Source organism: Cervus canadensis, chromosome 2, assembly GCF_019320065.1.
Source record: "Cervus canadensis isolate Bull #8, Minnesota chromosome 2, ASM1932006v1, whole genome shotgun sequence".
Classification (NCBI taxonomy): Eukaryota; Metazoa; Chordata; class Mammalia; order Artiodactyla; family Cervidae; genus Cervus; species Cervus canadensis.
In genome coordinates this window covers 26,194,124-26,213,788 of record NC_057387.1, presented here as the reverse complement: position 1 = coordinate 26,213,788, position 19,665 = coordinate 26,194,124, and the positions used below count along the sequence as shown (strand labels likewise).

Genomic DNA, 19,665 nt, shown 5'->3' with positions numbered 1-19,665 from the left:
TAGACATCAGAAGGGGGACAGAGAGTGCCCCCCCAGTTATCTATTTTTTTAATCTATTTTTTATATATTAGTGTGTATATGCTAATCCCAAACTAATTTATCCCTCTGTCTGCCCCTTTCATCTTTGGTAACCATAAATTTCTTTTCTATGTCTATAGTTTTATTTTTGTTTTGTAAATAAGTTGCTTTGTATACTTTTTTTTTTTTTTTAATTTTTTTATTAGTTGGAGGCTAATTACTTCACAACATTTCAGTGGGTTTTGTCATACATTGATATGAATCAGCCATAGATTTACACTTATTCCCCATCCCGATCCCCCCTCCCACCCCCCTCTCCACCCGATTCCTCTGGGTCTTCCCAGTGCACCAGGCCCGAGCACTTGTCTCATGCATCCCACCTGGGCTGGTGATCTGTTTCACCATAGATAGTATACATGCTGTTCTTTTGAAACATCCCACCCTCACCTTCTCCCACAGAGTTCAAAAGTCTGTTCTGTATTTCTGTGTCTCTTTTTCTGTTTTGCATATAGGGTTATCGTTACCATCTTTCTAAATTCCATATATATGTGTTAGTATGCTGTAATGTTCTTTATCTTTCTGGCTTACTTCACTCTGTATAAGGGGCTCCAGTTTCATCCATCTCATTAGGACTGGTTCAAATGAATTCTTTTTGACGGCTGAGTAAAATTCCATGGTGTATATGTACCACAGCTTCCTTATCCATTCATCTGCTGATGGGCATCTAGGTTGCTTCCATGTCCTGGCTATTATAAACAGTGCTGCGATGAACATTGGGGTGCATGTGTCTCTTTCAGATCTGGTTTCCTCAGTGTGTATGCCCAGAAAGTGGGATTGCTGGGTCATATGGCAGTTCTATTTCCAGTTTTTTAAGGAATCTCCACACTGTTTTCCATATGGCTGTACTAGTTTGCATTCCCACCAACAGTGTAAGAGGGTTCCCTTTTCTCCACACCCTCTCCAGCATTTATTGCTTGTAGACTTTTGGATAGCAGCCATTCCTGACTGGCGTGTAATGGTACCTCATTGTGGTTTTGATTTGCATTTCTCTAATAATGAGTGATGTTGAGCATCTTTTCATGTGTTTGTTAGCCATCTGTATGTCTTCTTTGGAGAAATGTCTGTTTAGTTCTTTGGCCCATTTTTTGATTGGGTCATTTATTTTTCTGGAATTGAGCTGCAGGAGTTGCTTGTATATTTTTGAGATTAATCCTTTGTCTGTTTCTTCATTTGCTATTATTTTCTCCCAATCTGACGGCTGTCTTTTCACCTTACTTATAGTTTCTTTTGTAGTGCAAAAGCTTTTAAGTTTCATTAGATCCCATTTGTTTAGTTTTGCTTTTATTTCCAATATAAATTTATTTCACATATAAGTGATATCATATCTTTCCCTTTCTGACTTTAGTATGATAACCTCTTTTTTATGGATGGCTAATATTTCATTGTATATATACACACATAGACATATATATACATCTGCATTATCCATTCATCTGTTGACAGACATTTAGGTTGCTTCCATGTCTTGGCTATTGTAAATAATGCTGCAATGAACTTTGGTGTGCATGAATCTTTTTGAATTGTAGCTTTCTCACAACCCCCAAATCCTAAGCTATAGTTCAGTGCAGCATATGTGCACACCTGCCCACACACATACTTTTTTGAAATTAATTTATTTTTGGCTGTGCTGGGTCTTTGTTGTTGCACACAGGTTTTTTTCTAGTTGTGGCAAGCAGGGGCTACTCTCTAGTTGCTGTGGCTTCTCTTGTTGTGGAACACCAACTCTAGAGCATGAGGAATTCAGTAGTTGCAGCACTCAGACTCAGCAGTTGTGACACATGGGCTTAGTTGTTCCACAGCATGCAGGATCATCCTGGACCAGGGGTCAAACTCGTGTTCTCTGCCTTGGCAGGCAGATTCTTTACCACTGGACCACCAGAGAAGACCCACATTCACGTTTCACACAGAGTAAAATGGTGGATTTCAAACTTTGGAAATGGCTAATTTCCTTAATTATAAAAGTGTATTTATAAACCAATAAGAAAATCTGTGAGCAGACCAATAGAAATACTGACCAAAAAACATGATTCACAGGAAAAAAAAAGGCTAGTAAAATTTTTAAATTGCCCCATTTAACATACATTTTAAGAAATGTACATTTAAAACACCTGGTAGGTTGAGAGGTGAAAACCTACAATTTTGTTCAGTGCAGGGTGAGTATGGTTAAATAGGCATTTTTCATGCATTATTCTAGGAAGTGTAAATTGATGCCCCCATTTTTTAAAAAGGGTTTTTATATTTGTAATGTGCTTACTTGGCAATTCAACAATTCCAGTTCTAAAATACATTCTTACAGATATACAAAGAAATAGGCACAAAGATATTCAGCGAAATAAGCTTGGTAATAGTAAGTAATCAGAAATCATCTGATGGCTAACAAAGGAACATTGGCTGCATAAATTATGCTACATCTGCCTAGTGGACTACCATGCAGCTTTTAAAAATAATAAAAGTTTGTCAATACGGGACTGACTCACATCATCTGTCTAGGCGACATTATTCACGCTCTATGAGTGTGCTGGGATATGTTTCTCTAAGAAGACTTATGTTTGATTTTTCCTGGTATTCTCAGAAGTTCCACCTTACCTGGATGATTTGGGGATGGAAACATTCAGGCCCTAAACACAGGAGGGTGACTAATGCCTTTGAAATTCTAGGGAGGAAGGAAAATCCTGCTTTTTATTGCTGTTGTGTTTTATATTGAATCAACTACCCAGAGCCCACAAGAAAAACCTGTCTATTTCTCTTAGTTCCTAATGTTCCTCAAGATACAGCTTTTCCTGACTCCAGACTTGTGAGGCTCACCACCTAGCCTTGGCCCATTAGACCCCCTCTCTGCCTCTCTGTGCTGTTTCTATACACAGAAGCTGTAAGTACCAAGGGTTAATGCCATCAGGGTATTTTAGCAATTCTCCCACTTAGTACTTTCCTGGATAGATGTTCTTGCTTCATTGCTAGTTTCATGTGAGTCTCCTACTTTCTGGCAGTCTCTTTCCTTACTTGCAAATAATGTTTTTAAACTTTTATGTCTTAGAGGCCGTGGGTTTGGACATCTCCAATCCAATATATGACTTTAATGGAAATTCCTCCTTTTAATTTCCCTTTTAAAATACTTTGTTGACTTTTGCATTTTGCATGTATTTCTCACTAATGGAGAGAAATTAGGATTAAAAAAAGAATGGAGTGTGTGTGTATACACACAGAGTTATGAAAAATTCCCGTGCAACATCAGTTCAGTCGCTCAGTCATGTCTGACTCTTTTCGACCTCATGGACTGCAGCACACCAGGCCTCCCTGTCCATCACCAACTCCCGGAGTTTACTCGAACTCATGTCCATTGAGTTGGTGATGCCATCCAACCATCTCATCCTCTGTCGTCCCCTTCTCCTCCCACCTTCAATCTTTCCCAGCATCAGGGTCTTTTCAAATGAGTCAGCTCTTTGCATCAGGTGGCCAAAGTATTGGAGTTTCAGCTTCAACAACAGTCCTTCCCATGAATATTCAGGACTGATTTCCATCCCTGCAACATCGTTAAGTGAAAAACCAAACTGCTGAACAATATGAAACTCCATTTGTGTAGAAAGCAAAGGATTTGCATGTACTTTTGCTTGTCTAGACAGAATAGTTCTGAAAGATTCTGTAATGGAGATAGTTCGTGTTGAATGGTTTCTTACAATGTGGAGGATGCTTTCATGGATTATTTAATTTAATACTGTTGGCAATCCTGTTAGAGTTAGGATCATTTTTCTAACTGTTCTACAAACAAGAAACTGAGATTCAGAGAGATCAAGTAATAGGCTGAATTTCACACACCAAATAAGCAGAGCTGCAGAAGCCAGGTGTGGACCAGGCAGGCTGGAGCCAATATGTTCGCTTCCCTCCTCACTCTGTACTCAACACTGTTAACAGTGAAAGAGCAAATGAGAGCTTCAAACTGGGCCAGGTTGATGAGGTGCTTTCAGTAAATAACACTGAAGTGCCAAACGTTGTCATGTTCCTGTCTGGGCAACTCTGATGAGATACAGACAATAAGCTCTTTATCACACCCCAGTCAAGGAGAGGAGTGTTTTCCTTTTGAACAACCTAACACAATTAATGAATGAGTTTTCATTTCCTTCTTTGAGCAAGGAAAAACAAAATAATAGATTTCGATTCAAGATGGCTCATACTTATCTATAATGAAGGCAAGCAAACAAACAAACCAAAAAACTACTGTTTATCTTTTGAAAGAAAGGGGAAACAGATTAGAAATGAATTCTAGTCTACCAACTGGAAAACATCCCCAGACCCATTCCTTTTCTCTCTCTTTGCTTGGTTGGAAAAGACAAGGAGGGCTTCTTTCTACCCGTTTAACCCTTTAAGCCAGTGGCTATGACACACTTGGAAGTATTTTATGATTACAAGGCTTATGGTGATAAATCCCTCCAAAGCTGGGCTAGTTAATGGGTGGTGGGAACAAATACCATCCCAGAGATTGGGACTGGGTTAAGAGACAGGTTAAGCTGAACTCCACCAAAGGCAAATGAATAAGTCAGGGGTCTGAGGGTATCCTAAATGTGGTTGGACACCGGGGTTATAGAAAAATGCTTGGGTTTCATCTTATAGTAGCAAAAACTATTCCTTTTCCTTGTATTCTATGTCTCAGTTGAGCCTTCTGGAAAGAGTCAACTGCTTTTTTAGAAAAGGTATGATAAAACCTTGGTGGGAGAGGATGAAGGAGAAAAGAAAACCTCGCCAACAGTGAGATTTTCTAGTAATGTTTCTATCAGTATTTACTTAGCTAACTGTTTCATGTTGACATAAACATGGGCTTCCCTGGTGGCTCAGATGGGAAAGAATCTGCCTGCAATGCAGGAGATGTGGGTTCAATCCCTGTGTCAGGAAGATTGCCCAGAGAAGGGAACAGCAATCCACTGCAATATTCTTACCTGGAGAATTCCATGGACAGAGGAGCCTGGTGGGCTACAGTCCGTGGGGTTGCAGAGTCAGACACAACTGAGCCACGAACACTTTTACTTTGACCTAAACATGCCACCTTGCGGGTGCTAACGAAATTCTGAAAGTTGCTCCACCAGTTACAAGGGGCTGGTCCAAGCCACAGCTCACAAATTCCTTCTTCAAATGCTGGTATTGAACCATTATTTGTTTTCTCACTGTCTGTCTGTCATTTACCACCAGGTAGGGTCCGCATGCTAATGGACCATCTTGTCGTTCGAGTTGTCGTGGAAACCTCTGCGGGTCAGGTGGAACTACAGCTGACCCCCTCAGTGGACATCCCCACCGCCTGGTCCAAGAAAGCCCAGTGGCCTTCGTGTCTGAAGCGCTGGCCTTCTCCAGAGACAGTGCAGTGCATCAAGGTATCATCCTGCAGGGACCTGGCTCACCAGAGGTGCTCTCAGCTTAACCACCCACGGCATCATTGGCTGCCATCCAGCTTCGGAAGGATAACTGAGATTTCACTAGATCCCCAGAACCTGCAGGGGCACCTGGGAACCTGTTACAAATGCAGATTCCTGGGCCCCACTCTGGCCCTGCTGAAGAGACACGGGAGGCAGGGCCCAGCAGTCTGTGTTCTCATGAGGCCTCCAGGTGATTCTGGGGCAGGCTGAAGTCGGAGAACACTGCCCGAGAGAAAGAGGGCACAGCCTTCCCCGTGAACTGCCCACGTGCAAGGGGCTGGCCTGGAGGCTCCCTCGGTGACCCCACGTGGGCCGTGCTGCCTGCCCACTGCCAGGGCCCCCACCCTAGTGGGCTGCTTCGGAGATGGCTTTCTCCTGGACCAGCCCACCCTTCTCACTTCCCGCGGTGTTTCTCTCCCTCCCAGTCATTCGGGTTCAGCTTGCTGGCCTGTTCAAGCTATCACTGGCAGCTGAGCTTCTTGCGGGCGGAGCAGGTGCTGCTGGAGCAGCTGGATGAGGACGGGGGCTGCCGCCGGAAGTGCTTTCAGGCCCTGAGGCAGATGAAGGAGGACGTCTGGTGTCCGGGGACACGGCCTGTGATCACGTCCTACCACCTGCAGGTGAGGGGGTGGCCCCAGCGCAGAAGGGCTGCGGCGGGATGGGTCTCTCTGCAGTGTGTGTGTCTCTGAGTGTGGAAACACAGCCCCGCTGCGGGCCCACAGCAGCCCTTCCCAGAGTTCCTGTCTTCTGCCTCCTCCTTCCGCCTCCTCCCTTCCCGCTTCCGGTTCCCCCCTTCTCTTACTCCCTTTCTGTCTTGCCTACTCTGTCTCCCTCTCTCCCCCACTATTTCACTCAACAAACCAACCCAAGTGCCCACTTTGTGCCAGAAACCTTGCTGAGGTTCAGAAATGAATTACAGCATGCATTCTCTACCCCTGAGAAGTCTACAGTCTGGTGAGATCTTGTGAGGGGCTCAGACCTCAGGTGGATTCACATTTTCCCTCATGTTATCATGCATTCAGTCTCCACTCTATCCCAGGTGCAGCCACTCGTGTGCCTGCATGCGCGCGCGCACACACACACACACACACACACACACACACACACACACACACACACACACACACACACACACACACACACACACACACACACACACACACTTTGTGCAGAGGAGGAAACCAGGAAATGTTGGGGCTACCCCACGAACATGGCAGCAAACCTGAACTTCCAGGTTGCAAATCACCTGGCAAGGATTTTTTTTTTTTTAAATTATTTATTTTTGACGGCCAGGGGTTTTTGTTGCTGCACATGGGTTTCTCTAGTTCTGGTGAGCCGGGACTATTCTTCTCGCTGCAGTGGCTTCTCTTGTTGAGGAGCAGAGGCTCTAGGGCACAGGCTCAGTAGCTGTGGTGCTCGGGCTTAGTTACTCTTGAGGCATATGGAATCTTCCCAGATCAGGAATCAAACCCATGTCCCCTGCATTGGCAGGCAGATTCTTTACCACTGGACCACCAGGGAGGTCCCTGGCAAGGATTTAGCATTAGACAGTTATAAATGCATGCACTCATTCACTCACGCATTCATTCACCCAGCAAATGTTTATTGAGATGTCCGTGGGCCAGTCACCTGCCCCCGCACCTGCTGTGCGCTCTACACATGGAGGGGCAAGCTGACGTGGTCTTGCTCTTGTGTAGCTTGTGGTCTAGCAAGGGAGACCGATGTTGGTCAACAGTCTACAAATGCATGTAGAATCGTGCCATGTGGGGAATACTGGGAAGGAGAGGAGCATTGCTCTAGGAGGATGCAGGGCAGCAGAACCTGACCTGGATTCAGGGATCAGGGGCTCACCCTGGGGAGATGGCTTTTGATCACACTCTCAACTCCTCTTTCTCAAAGTTCCAACCACACTTGGTGAACTGGTTGCTCCTATAATACTATGTGCATCACACTGGGGGTGGAGGTATCCAACTCTTACAGACGGCACAGCCCCAGCCCAGCTGTTATCCATCTCAGAGCATCAGCCCTTCTCCCTGACCTACACCGGAAAGCGCAAGTTCCTGGGGTGTGTTGTGCCCTTCTGCACGCTCCTGTCTGTGCCCCGTCTCATCCAGTGGATGACTGTTTTCTAGTCCTGTGTTACTCTTTCACTCCTAACACAAGCTATTGAAGGGCAGCTAGTACCAAACCCTTTGTATCTCTCCCAATGCTTCATACATAGTAGTTGCTCAGTAAATACTTGCTGCTCATGGTTATGAATGACCTTACATTTCACCCCTTTTCTCCCCTGCAGAATCACTACTTTTTGCTTTGCTTTCTATCTTTTCTGATAACCTGATTTCCCTGTCCTGCCTGAGAATCTGTTAACATCTCATTTGCACATAGCGAGGGCTTCCTCTTCTGTTTCAGCATTCCTAAAGTGTCCCCAAGCATGTCCCCCTAAAAACATACATCTATTCTCCTGGATCGAGGATGCATATTTTCTGAAGGTAGTCTAATTCACTTGGGGGGTTTAGCTTCTTTCTTACATACCTTTTCACAGACCACGCTAGGAAGAGTCGGAGCTGAGAAGGAAACCCTTGGCTATCTCATATCAAAGCTCATACTTTTAACTAACCACCCACTTCATTGCTCCATAATCAGGCTGAATGGAAATACTTTAAGTAGCATGAGTGTTTTAGGAAGATTGAATAGGGCCACCAGGGGTCTTCCTGCCCTTGACTGCTCTCAAAGCTGCATTCCAGCCAGGATTTACTTGTATTCCAGTGACTTCTAACTCATCTAGAGGATTTCAGGGCAACTCCTTAAATGTCTTCTGTTTTAGTCTTCCCTAGCCCACCTGCATGGCATAATAAAATTGTACATTCTTAAGAGTGGGCATTTAAAAGGGGGTGGGGTTGTTTGTTGAGAAATCGAAACAGTACTGACTGCCTTTTCCTCTTGTCTTCCACTCTTGCTCCAAGGGCAGAATTCTCTCATGTGCAGACACTGGGATGGACTTGACTGATGGCAGTGTGCTATTAAACACCACCCTGGATGATGGCTTGAGTGTGTAGGATCCTTGCCAAGGCTTTAGTCCGGGGAAAGTGGGAGAGACTGGGTTGCAAAACAGCATCAGGAAGGATGTGCCAATCTCGGTCACCTCATAGAAGGTTGTTACATCCTTCCCAAAGAGGCTTCCCCCATCAACAATGTTTTTTTAATTGGGTATTTTAATGTGGGTGTTTTTTTTGTTTGTTTTTTTGTTTTGTTTTGGTCTTGCCTCACACCATGTAGAATGTTAATTCCCTGACCAGGGGTCAAACACATGCCCCCTGCATTGGAAGCATGGAACCTTAACCAATGGACCACTAGAGAAGTCCCTCCCCCATAGCAATTTCAACTGAAGAAAGAACTTATCTTTCATTGGCTTATTTATGTTTAAACCTGATCAAAGGCACAGAGGCTTGCTTATAATAGGCTTAAGTGCTTCTGTTTGCATAGGGAGATAAAAGCTTAACTACAAGAGGAATTAAAACATGTTTTTGTATCTAGGTTATCTTGACTAGCATGAAATTATCTCCAACTCATTTACTCAAAACAATGTCCTCTAAATCAAAACACACTCAGGATCTTGCTGTGAACCTAAAACTGCTCTTTTACTTTTTAGTAAAGACTATATTTTAAAAATACTCAGTATCTAAACCCAAACATTAATTCATTATTTCACTCAGTCAAAAAATGTTTACTAACTACCTCTCATGGGCCAGTCCCTCTGCTGAATGCTAGTAATGTCAGTGTGAATACAAATAGGTCTTGTTCTCTACTCACATGGAGTTTGACATCTAGTTGTTGTTGTTTAGTCACTAGTCATGTCCTACACTTTGTGACCCCATGGACTGTAGCCTGCCAGGCTCCTCTGTCCATGGGATTTCCCAGGCCAGAATACTGGAGTGGGTTGCCATTTCCTTCTCCAGGGGCTCTTTCCCACCCTGGGATCGACCCCACAGTCTCCTGCATCTCCTGTATTGGCAGGTGGGTTCTCTACCACTGAGCTGCCTGGGAAGCCCTTGCCATCTAGTAATACACATAAATACACAGGAAAACGACCACGACTGTCATCATTGCTGCTGAAATGATGAGAATGTGGTGAATAAATGAAAACAATGTGACGAAGAGAGTGTTGTAGGGAAGTCTAAGCTGAAGGATGAGTTTTCTGGACAAGTCGGGAAGGAAGAATGCTCCAAACAGAAGTGGGTTGTGCAAGGCCCTGTGGTAGAAGAGAGCATGAAATGAGGCCAGCGTGGATAGAAGGAGAGAGAGAGGGAGAACACAGGGTGAGACTGGAAAAGAAAGCAGGGACCAAGCTTTGTCAACCAAACCATGCTAACAATTGTATTTTTTAATTAACAAGCAATGGGAAGACTTTGAAGTATTTTAGACAAGAAGAAACATAGATTGATATTTCAAAAAGATCACGTTGGCTACAATATGGATGGCAATAGATAGGATGGTGACTAGAAGAGGTGCAGGCTGTGTCAGAGGATGATAATATCAGTGATGAAGGTAAGTGGGTGGATTGAGAAATACATAGGCAGGAGGATTGGCAGGACTCGATAGGAGGTGGTAAGGGAGGGGCTTGGCTCCTAGGTTTCTATCTTGCATAACAGGCTGAATAAACAACCCTGGAAGTACACCAGGTATATGAGGGAGGCCCAGGAGTTTAGTTTGGACCTGTTGTTGTTTTTGTTCAGTTGCTAAGTCATATCCAACTCTTTGTGACCCTATGGACTGTAGCATGCCAGGCTCCTCTGTCTTCCACTATCTCCCCGAGTTTGCTCAAATTCGTATCCATTGAGTTGGTGATACCATCTAACCATCTCATCCTCATATGGACTGAGATAACTTTCAGATGGCCAAGTGATAACAGGTAAGGAAGTCAGAGGAGAAAGTACCGAAGAGGCAGGGAGACCAGGAGGAGGAGGCTAGGGATCCTGAATCCTCGGTTAGAACCCTGGGGCTCCTGTCTCCTCCTCCCAAGGCCACGTGAGCTCAGGAACGCTCCTGAAGACACCCTCCTCAGTGGCCCAGGATGATGTCAGACACCACTTCTTGCTTCCGCAGACGGTGCTCTTCTGGACTTGTGAGAAGTACCCCTATCCCAAGGACTGGCAGGTCTTCAGCAGGGGGTTCCTGCGCCTGGTGAGGAAGCTGCACAAGTGCGTGAGTCAGCACTTCCTCAAGCATTACTTTGTGCGGAAGAGCAACCTCCTGCAGTATGCCAGTTCACGCGAGCTGGACGCCCTGGCCCAGACATTGGCCTTCTTCCTGAAGGACCCCCAGATCAGCCTGCCCTGATACTGCCTGGCCTGGGACATTCTTGGACATTTCATTGAAGCTTGACCTCACTCTCCGTGGATCGTTCCTCAGTCAAACGCCAGGATCCTGTCTGGGAGAGAAGCCACAGATGGCAGTGGAAATTACATCGACCCAGCAGCATTTCAGTGGGGAAACTTCTGCCCCATGATGTCTGGTCCATGCTCCCTGCAACCAAGCAAGCCTTTCTGCCCCACTAGCTACCTCTTCTGGGGACGGCTCTCATCGGGCTTCCCTGAGCCATAGATTCTGAACTGATGATGGTTCTGAATTTATTTTCCCTGACTCAGGCTCTGATTGTCTGATGGGGAGGATATAGATGAGAACCCCCGAAAGGCCAGGCATCATCCTGGAGTGGTTCTCCAGCCCACTGAGCACAGGCTCGTGATTTTCCATTTGTTAAATGGGACTATCTCTTTGCCTCCCCCAGGGCAGGGCTGTGAGCCTACGGGACTGTGCTGCTGCCCTTTCAAGGGGAGGGCGCTGGATCAACACAACGTTTTATTGTTGCTTTAGTGGCTGGGGTTTGCATTCAGGATCAGTAGCAACACAACTGGTTGAATGATTACATCTGATGGGTGGTTAGCATGCCTGTGTTGCCCCTGTGCCCTCCAGTTCTCCTCCTGCTGGCTGGGGCTTGTGGGTCTACCTGGTCCCCTGGTGTTCTCTAAGAAAGGGGCGTGGCTTTGATGAGTTATGGAGTCAAAGGTGAATGTGCAGTGACCCCAGTGCTGGCTTCCCATCCTGTGGGTCAGGGGTGGGACTTCTCCTTATGGAAAGAACTCAGTACTGTGATCTGCAGGGAATGACTTTGGTGTCATTCCCCTCTCAGTTCCTTCCTTTGCTCACTTGGTTTACTTACTTGTTCACTGATAAATATACGTTCATTAGGTACTGGGGATACAGTGAAGCAAGATAGATGAGGACTCACCTGATGCAGATGACACCTAATGGTAGAGACAGGAAATGAACACCTGATAAATAAATATGATTATTACAGATGGTTGCAAATACCCCAAAGGAAATAAACAGAATACTGAAATAGAGCCACAGAGAGACCCTTGAAGGATGAAATTGTGAACAGCTGAAAGGGAAGAAAAGGGCCAGGGGCAGACTTGGAGGGGCTGGCACGAGTCAGATCACTTGGCCTTGTAAAGCTGGTAAGGAATTTGTATTTTACTCTAAAATCAGAGATGTGACATTTGACCTCTCCAGAAGCAAAAGGTATTATGACTTGATTTGCATTTTGAATGTTCATTCTAGAAACTGTATCAAGGGAGTCTGGGGACCCACACTAGGATGGGGCCCTGAAGACCCTTGAGCCCACGTATTTGAATTTCACTGAGATCATCAAGGGCTTCCCTGGTGGCTCAGACGGTAAAGCATCTGCCCGCAATGCGGGAGACCTGGGTTTCATCCCTGGGTTGGGAAGATCCCCTGGAGAAGGAAATGGCAATCCACTCCAGTACTCTTGAGATCATCAAGGCCACACATCCTGTGAAACACACAGACAAGGAATTCTAGGAGTTCTTGGGGGATTCACAGTTTCTTCTGGAACTCATTTATGCTTCTCAATTCAAGGGAATCCCTTATTACTTAGAACATTTGCCCCAGATATATAATTCCTAAAAGCATAAACGACTGATTTTTTTTTTTTAAAGAAAAGTCATGTATGAAAATGATACAATTATTTTTACAAAAATGCTGTAAGCAAGTAGTGGGGTCCTTGCACTGTCACATTGGAAATCATGGTTTTAAAATACTGAACAAGCATACCATTAGTTTATAGTTTTGAAAAACATGAAATTATGAGCAAACCAATATTTTGTTGGTTATTCTGCATTTGAATTCTCATATTCTTGAGAAACATCATTTTTGAGAAGGTGGCAGATATATTTTTTTAATGATGGAAACAGCTGATGCAAGTTTTAAAACAGTCACAGAATTCCCAAAAGTGAAAATTGATTGTACCATTGAACTGAAGTGTATGTATGTGTGTGGAAAGGAGTGGGACTGACATACTCCACAGCCTGATTCCAGTAGATTCTTCCCACCTTTCCCTACAATTTTGTGGGGGTTTTTGTTTGTTTGTTTGTTTGTTTTTTGAAGAAAGTACAGCTATGTGCACGTTCCCGGGTGTTCCTACTACTGGCCAGCAGAGGGCAGTGGGGGACTGCATATAAAAAGAGCCAGGTTCCCACCCATGCAGCGCAGAGCCCAGCAGGTGTCGCCCCTCTCAGCCCATAATTTAAACTGGCCTCTGCAAAAAGGGAACCAAGGGGAGAGGACTTCAGCTGATGCTGAATTGTTCTTTTCCTGCCATTTTGGCCAAAAGATGACCGTCTTTCTGGTTAAAGCTCAAATTTAGAAATGGAGTCTATGAGAGGATCGTCCATCTATTTCATTTCCTGGGATAGATTACACAGCTCTGAGAAATCTCATAATATTACTCTTTTATTTCAGGTCAGTTTTTTCTTCTTTTTAATTCTCCCGAAGCCCTTTTTCATTCACCTCCACTCTTCAGGTGTCCCCCAACTATTTTTTTAGTGGAATGGTTGGCATTCAGAGATTGCAGTTGATCTGCTTGCGTTCATATCCCACTTCTGAAACTAACTGCATGCCCTTGGCAAGCTGTTAAGCCTCTCTAAATCTCTATTACTTTATGGGCATTGTTATGGACTGGATTGTGTCCCCCCAAAATTCATATATTGAAGCCCTAACCTCCAATACCTCAGAATGCAACTGTACTTAGAACTAGGGGCTTCAGAGCTAGGGGCTATTAGGGTGGGGTCCTAATCCAATAAGACTGATGTTCTTAGAAGAAGAAGAGACACAGTGGACGGGGGTGCAAACAAATGACCACCTAAAAATTGCGGAGCAGCCTCAGGAGAAACCAGCAATGCTGGCACCTTGATCTTGGACTTGTAGCCTCCAGACTGTGAGAAAACAATTTCCTGTTGTTTAAGCTATGCTGTTTAAGTCAGTGGTATCTTGTTATGGTGACCCTGGGAAACTAATATATCATAAGAGAACATATACCTCATCACTTTGAGGAGGGGATAAAGAGAACAATGGATATAAAAAGTTGTTTGTTTAAAGCTGGCATGTAACCGTTGAATAAACGTTTAGCATTTTAGATGCCTATTGTCCACCTCTGCCATTCCTGATAACTACTGCCACCCCATAGATAAATCCTTCATTAAGAAATTAAAAATCATCACAAGGAAAACATACCCGTAACACTCCATGTGTTCCATAAGCCCACCTTTTCCTTTTGTCACTCTTGCTGCAGTATAGGAAGAGATCTCTCTCCTGCTATCTCCATGTGTGATGGGCTGAAGCCTCCTGGCATCTTGGAAATGGCATTCCCATGTGTTTCCTGGAGCGTCCTCTGCACCCTCCCCCAATCATCACCTGCATCTCTTCTCCCCTTTCTCTCTCCAGCTTCCTCAATGATACACGTGTTTCCATTTCCTCGCTTCTTCACACTTTTTTCATTGTGAAAAGTATCATACATACGAAGGTCTAAACTGTTTGAAGAATTATAGTAAAACAAATACCAATATACTCAATATCTAGGTTAAAAAAAAAACAAAATAAAACATTTTGCCAATTCTTTAGAATTCTCCTCTGTTCCTCAGGCCCCTCTCTCCTTGACATAGGTCATCCTGCTCCCAAATTTTACATTCATCATTCTGTTGCTTTTCTTTAGTTTTACCATATTTCATTGAACCTAAGTCCTCACCAATTGTGAGATGCATCATTATTTCATGTCTAAGAAAGAGAAATTACTCCTAAGGGTAATTACAAAACACCATAAATTATAAGATGCATCCTAATTTTAGAGAGGTTAAAATATGAAAAAGTATATTTTAGAATGAACAAAATGTGACCTGTGTACATCCCAATTGTCTTTTTAGTTTTTAAGCTTTATGTAAATGGAACCATCCTGAATGAAGTCTTCTGTGATTTGCATCTATGTCCACAGTATGCCTTTGAAACTCCCGTGTGGATGCATGTGGCATAGTTGTTCCTTTTAGCTGTTGTATAATATTCCACTGTGAGATTATGCCATTTTATGTATCTATGTCAGTTGGGCCTTTGGGTTGTTCCTAGTTTCAATGATTAGAACTCTTTCTATGCACAGTTTTATACATGTCTTCTGATAGTCTCAAGTCTTTTAACCGTACATACATTAGAGTGAAATTTCAGGTTCAGGAATAAATTATGTTTCAATTTATGAGGTAATGTCAATATATCTTCTGAAGTGGTAACGCAGATCTAAATTCTTCATATTAATGGATGTGAATTTTCAGTGACTTTCTCCATTATAATGGGGCACCTTTTGTGTCTTGCTTAAGAAATCGTTCCCACTTTCTTAAGGTCATAGACATATGCTCCTATATTCTCTAAAATTTGATAGTTGTACCTTTTACTGGATTTAGGAAGTGCCCTCTATTTTTTTTCTATTTTTTTATATTTTAAGCATAAATTATTATTGAAAGTTTGGTAAAACTCCCCTAACGTACCATCTGGGCCTTGTGTTTCTGGTTTTTTTTTTGGTCAGAAGATTTTAAATTGTTAATTTCTTTCCTTAAGGGATAAAGGATATTCAGGTTTTCTATGTCTTCCTAAGCAGGTATTGTCAATTTGTATTTTATTAGAAACCTACCCATTTTATTTGTTTTCAAATTTACTGGCAAACTTGTTCATAATATTTTATTATTATCTATTTGAATTCTGATGCATCTGTGTACATCTTTCTTGGCAATCTGTTAGAGACTAATCGAAGAATCAGTTGTGAGTGCTTATCCATTATACACTTGTTTTCTGTTTCGTTAATTTCTGCTCATGTGTTTATTTCCCTCTACTTTCTTGGGTTTATCCTGATGTTCTTTCTATAACTTCTTAAATTAATGCTCAGCTCCACAGCTTTTCTGCTTTTCTAACTATATACATTTCCTGTTCATACCATTTTAGTGAAATTTTACATCTTTTGGTATATTATATGTTCATCTTCTTTCAGTTCTATTTACTTACCAATTTCTACCATGATTTCTACTTTGACTCATGAGGTGCTTAGAATTTTTTAAAAAGTAATATTTTCAAAAATATATTGTGTTCCCTAGTTATGTTTTTGTTACTGATTTCTAACTATATTGCATTATAGTCAGAGGGAAGTCTGAAAGGCCTCAATCCTCTGATACCCTTCAAGTTCAGTTTTTTTAGCCTAGCATCGCTTCATTACTTTGTGTCATACAAAGAAGGGGTACAAGTTTACAGGCAATGTTCAAGAAATGTCACCTAGATCACGTACTGCTCAAATTTTCTGTGCATCACAGACTATCTTTTGGCTGCATTTTCCAACATTTACTGAGAGAGTTGTTTTAAAATCTCCCATTATGAGTTGGATTTTTCCATTTCCCCTTATCATTCTGTCAAACTTTTATTTAATATACTTCGAGATGATATTGTTAGGAACATACAGATTTAGAATTTTTACATCTTCCCAGTTAATCCAAGATTCTGTCATTGGAAAGGGATCATTTTTTAAACTATTGTAAATATCTTGCCTAAACATTGATTCTGTCTGATATTAATGGAGGGACATCACTTTATTTTGTTTCCCTGTTGCCTAGTGCATAATTTCCCATCCTTTAACTTTTACTCTAGGCACCCCACTCCAGTACTCTTACCTGGAAAATCCCATGGACGGAGGAGCCTGGTAGGCTGCAGTCCATGGGGTCGCACAGAGTCAGATACGACTGAGCGACTTCACTTTCACTTTTCACTTTCATGCATTGGAGAAGGAAATGGCAACCCACTCCAGTGTTCTTGCCTGGAAAATCCCAGGGATGGGGGAGCCTGGTGGGCTGCCGTCTATGGGGTCGCACAGAGTTGGACACGACTGAAGCGACTTAGCAGCAGCAGCAGCAGCAGCAGCAAATTTTACTCTATTTGTATCTCTTTTGGTATATTGTATTTTCATCTTTCAGTTCTATTTACTTATCAATTTCTACCATGATTTCTGCTTTGACTCATGAGGTGCTTAGAATTTTTAAAAAAGTAATATTTTCAAAAATACATTGTGTTCCCTGGTTATGTTTTTGTTACTGGTGTGGTTAATAACTATCTCCTGTAAATGGCTGATTTTCTAAAAAATTCTATCTGACAGTTGAGATCTGTAACTCTAATGCTTAGTCCATTTACGTCTTTTCTGTTGAATAATGTATGTGGATGTAATTAGCTCTTGTTCCTTTCTTTCTTTCTGTATATTTGACCCATTTCTTGCCCTGCCTCCCACACTACCTTCTTGCCTTTAAAAAATTAATACTTTTTTCATTCCTTTCCCCCCTTATCACTTTAAAAGGCTCATACCCTATCTCTGTCCTTTTAATGGTTACCAAATCTATACATAAAGACTAAACTCTATAGTCAAATGTTGGCCAACACCTTTCCTCTCCTCTCTTAAGAAGGAATCTAGAAGACTTGGCTCCTTCCAGTCCCCCTTCCCTGGTACCTGCTGCTCTGAGGCAGGATTTTGATTCTAGCCTGTTTGCCACCGTGCCCCCCTCCACACACATTCACACACATGTAAAATGGATATTTTATTATTATTTATAAATACAATATACTTTCATATATTTATATTGTACCACATCTTACTATATTATAGTTTTATAATATATTTTATAAATAATATAAGTAATAATTATCATTTTATATTCTACTGACATATTTATCACTATCTGTACTTGCTACTCCTTGAATTTCAAACTTCCTATTCAGGATCACTTTCGTTCTGCCTGGATGATATGCTCTGGCATGCGCTATAGTGAGAGTCCACAAGAGTAAGCTTTCTGTTTTTGCTTGTCTGAAACTGTCCTTATTTGCCTTCATTCTTGAAAGGTAGTTTTTCTGAGTGTTTTGTTATAGGATCTCACAGTTTTTCGCAGCACATTGAAGATATTTTCCACTCTCTTCTCTGGCGTCAGTGTTTCTGTTTACAAGACAATCACTAGACTATTTGGTGTTACTTTGCTTTTTCTCTCTGGCTGCTTTGAATTTCTTCTCCTCTCCCACCCCCTCCCCCACCCCCTCCGCCTCTTCCTCTTCCTCCTTCTTTTCTCTCTCCCTCTCTCTTCCCGTCCCTTCCACTGCCCATCTTGCTTTTTGTTTGGATTTGTTAAACTTCCTGAATCTGAGGAATTATTTCCAGTATTTCTGAAAAATTATCAGCATTTAATACTAAATGCTAGTTGCCTCCTTCCCATTCTCTCTAGATTCCATTTGAAAGGGAAATCCAGTTTAAATGCATAATAGAGTTTACCATTTTACCCTCTAGACTTTCATATTCTTTTATAAATTTCATCTTTTTATCACTCAAACCTGCATTCTCAATAATTTCTTTGAGTCTGTTATCTAGTTAACTAATTCTTTCTTCAGCTGCATCTAATCTAATTTTAACCCACCCACTTAAATTTTTAGTGTTATAGTTCTCATTTTCAGTTTTCATTTAGGCCTTTTTGGTTATTTCTCAAGCCTGCCTGTTCATTCTTTAAAATCTCTTATTCTTGCTCATGTTTTTAAGCTTCTTTTCTATTCATTTAAGTGTACTAAACATAATTGTTTTATATTCTACATCTGAAATTCAAATATCTGAAACCTTTGGTTGTTTGCTTTTTTTTTTTAACTGATTACCAGACATAGAGCTTATTTCTTTGTGTGTTTTGTAAATTTTTAAGGTAAACTGTGTATTTTATCTTTAAACTTTACCTGTGAAAATTGTTTGAGGTCTGGACTGAAGTTGTTTGGAGTACCCAGAAAGGATTTCTTTTTAATTCTTCCAGTTATCTGAGAGTACTACCAACCCAAGTCCATTTAAATTAAATTTAAATGCTTGAGATTTTTCAAGGCCAACAGATGGATGAATTCAGACAGAAATATTTGAGGCTAGCTTATGGTCACAATCCTGGGAGGATTCATTTCCCTCCACTCAGAGCCAAGGTTAAGGCAAGCTCGTTGCCTTCTTCATGGCAGATTTATTTCTTGTTCACCTTTATTCTGAGGAAATAGCCTTCTGAGCTCTGGATTCATGCAGGAGAAGACTATTAGACTTCCCATCTTGGGCAGGCCCTACAATTGCACAGCTGCCAATGAAAGGTCCAGATCTCTAGGGATCAGCAAACCCTCAGGGTAAAAGTGAGATTTGTTCACTCACCTGCCAGGGTTCCTAGTTCTACTTCATTTTGGGGGTCTATGGATTTATTGCTTTCATTCTATCTCAGGGAGACACTTGTAAAGGTTAACCCAGCATTTGAGCTCCTTCAGTTGAGGGGAGGGGTCATCTAGAACACCTAATCTGCTATGCTATTGGCCAGTTAGCCCAACCCAAGGGAGCTGAAAATTAAAACATCGACCCAGATGTGGCTTCTGCTTGACCCTGCATGACAAATCAAATGCCACTTCTCAGTTCCCATCCTGTACAGCCTCTGGGAAACATTCAGCACAGTCAGCTCTCCTCCTCGCCCCACTCTCCTCTGGGTTCCTGTGACGCCCTTGTCTCTCTTCTCCCCCTGCTCCTTCCCACTCTCCTTTCTGACCCCTCCTCTGTCCACCCTTAAATGTTGTCATCCCTCCTTCGAGGGCTCAGTCCTGGGCCGTCTTCTTCTTCAGACTTTACACATTCAACCCAGGCAACTTGACCACTCCTGTAGCTCCAAATACCATCCATCACCCCAGGGTGTCCAAGTGCATCGCTCCGGTCAAGCCTTCTTTGTGAACTGCAGAGAATTCCTACAGACCACCTCCACCTGATGTTTCACAGGCTGCT

The 19,665-nt window shown here is 42.6% G+C and overlaps 1 protein-coding gene across 1 annotated transcript in view; it reads left to right on the top strand.

Annotated features, from left to right (window-relative positions):
• MAB21L3 (mab-21 like 3) overlaps positions 1 to 14,107 on the top strand; it is a 30,348-nt gene extending 16,241 nt beyond the window's left edge. Inside the window, exons 6-8 of the mRNA XM_043459848.1 lie at positions 5,257 to 5,435; positions 5,903 to 6,097; positions 10,581 to 14,107. Of these exons, the coding sequence (XP_043315783.1) occupies positions 5,257 to 5,435; positions 5,903 to 6,097; positions 10,581 to 10,814 (608 nt within the window). The 3' untranslated portion in view covers positions 10,815 to 14,107. The remainder of the gene's footprint in view (positions 1 to 5,256; positions 5,436 to 5,902; positions 6,098 to 10,580) is intronic.
• The last annotated feature ends 5,558 nt before the right edge of the window (positions 14,108 to 19,665 follow it).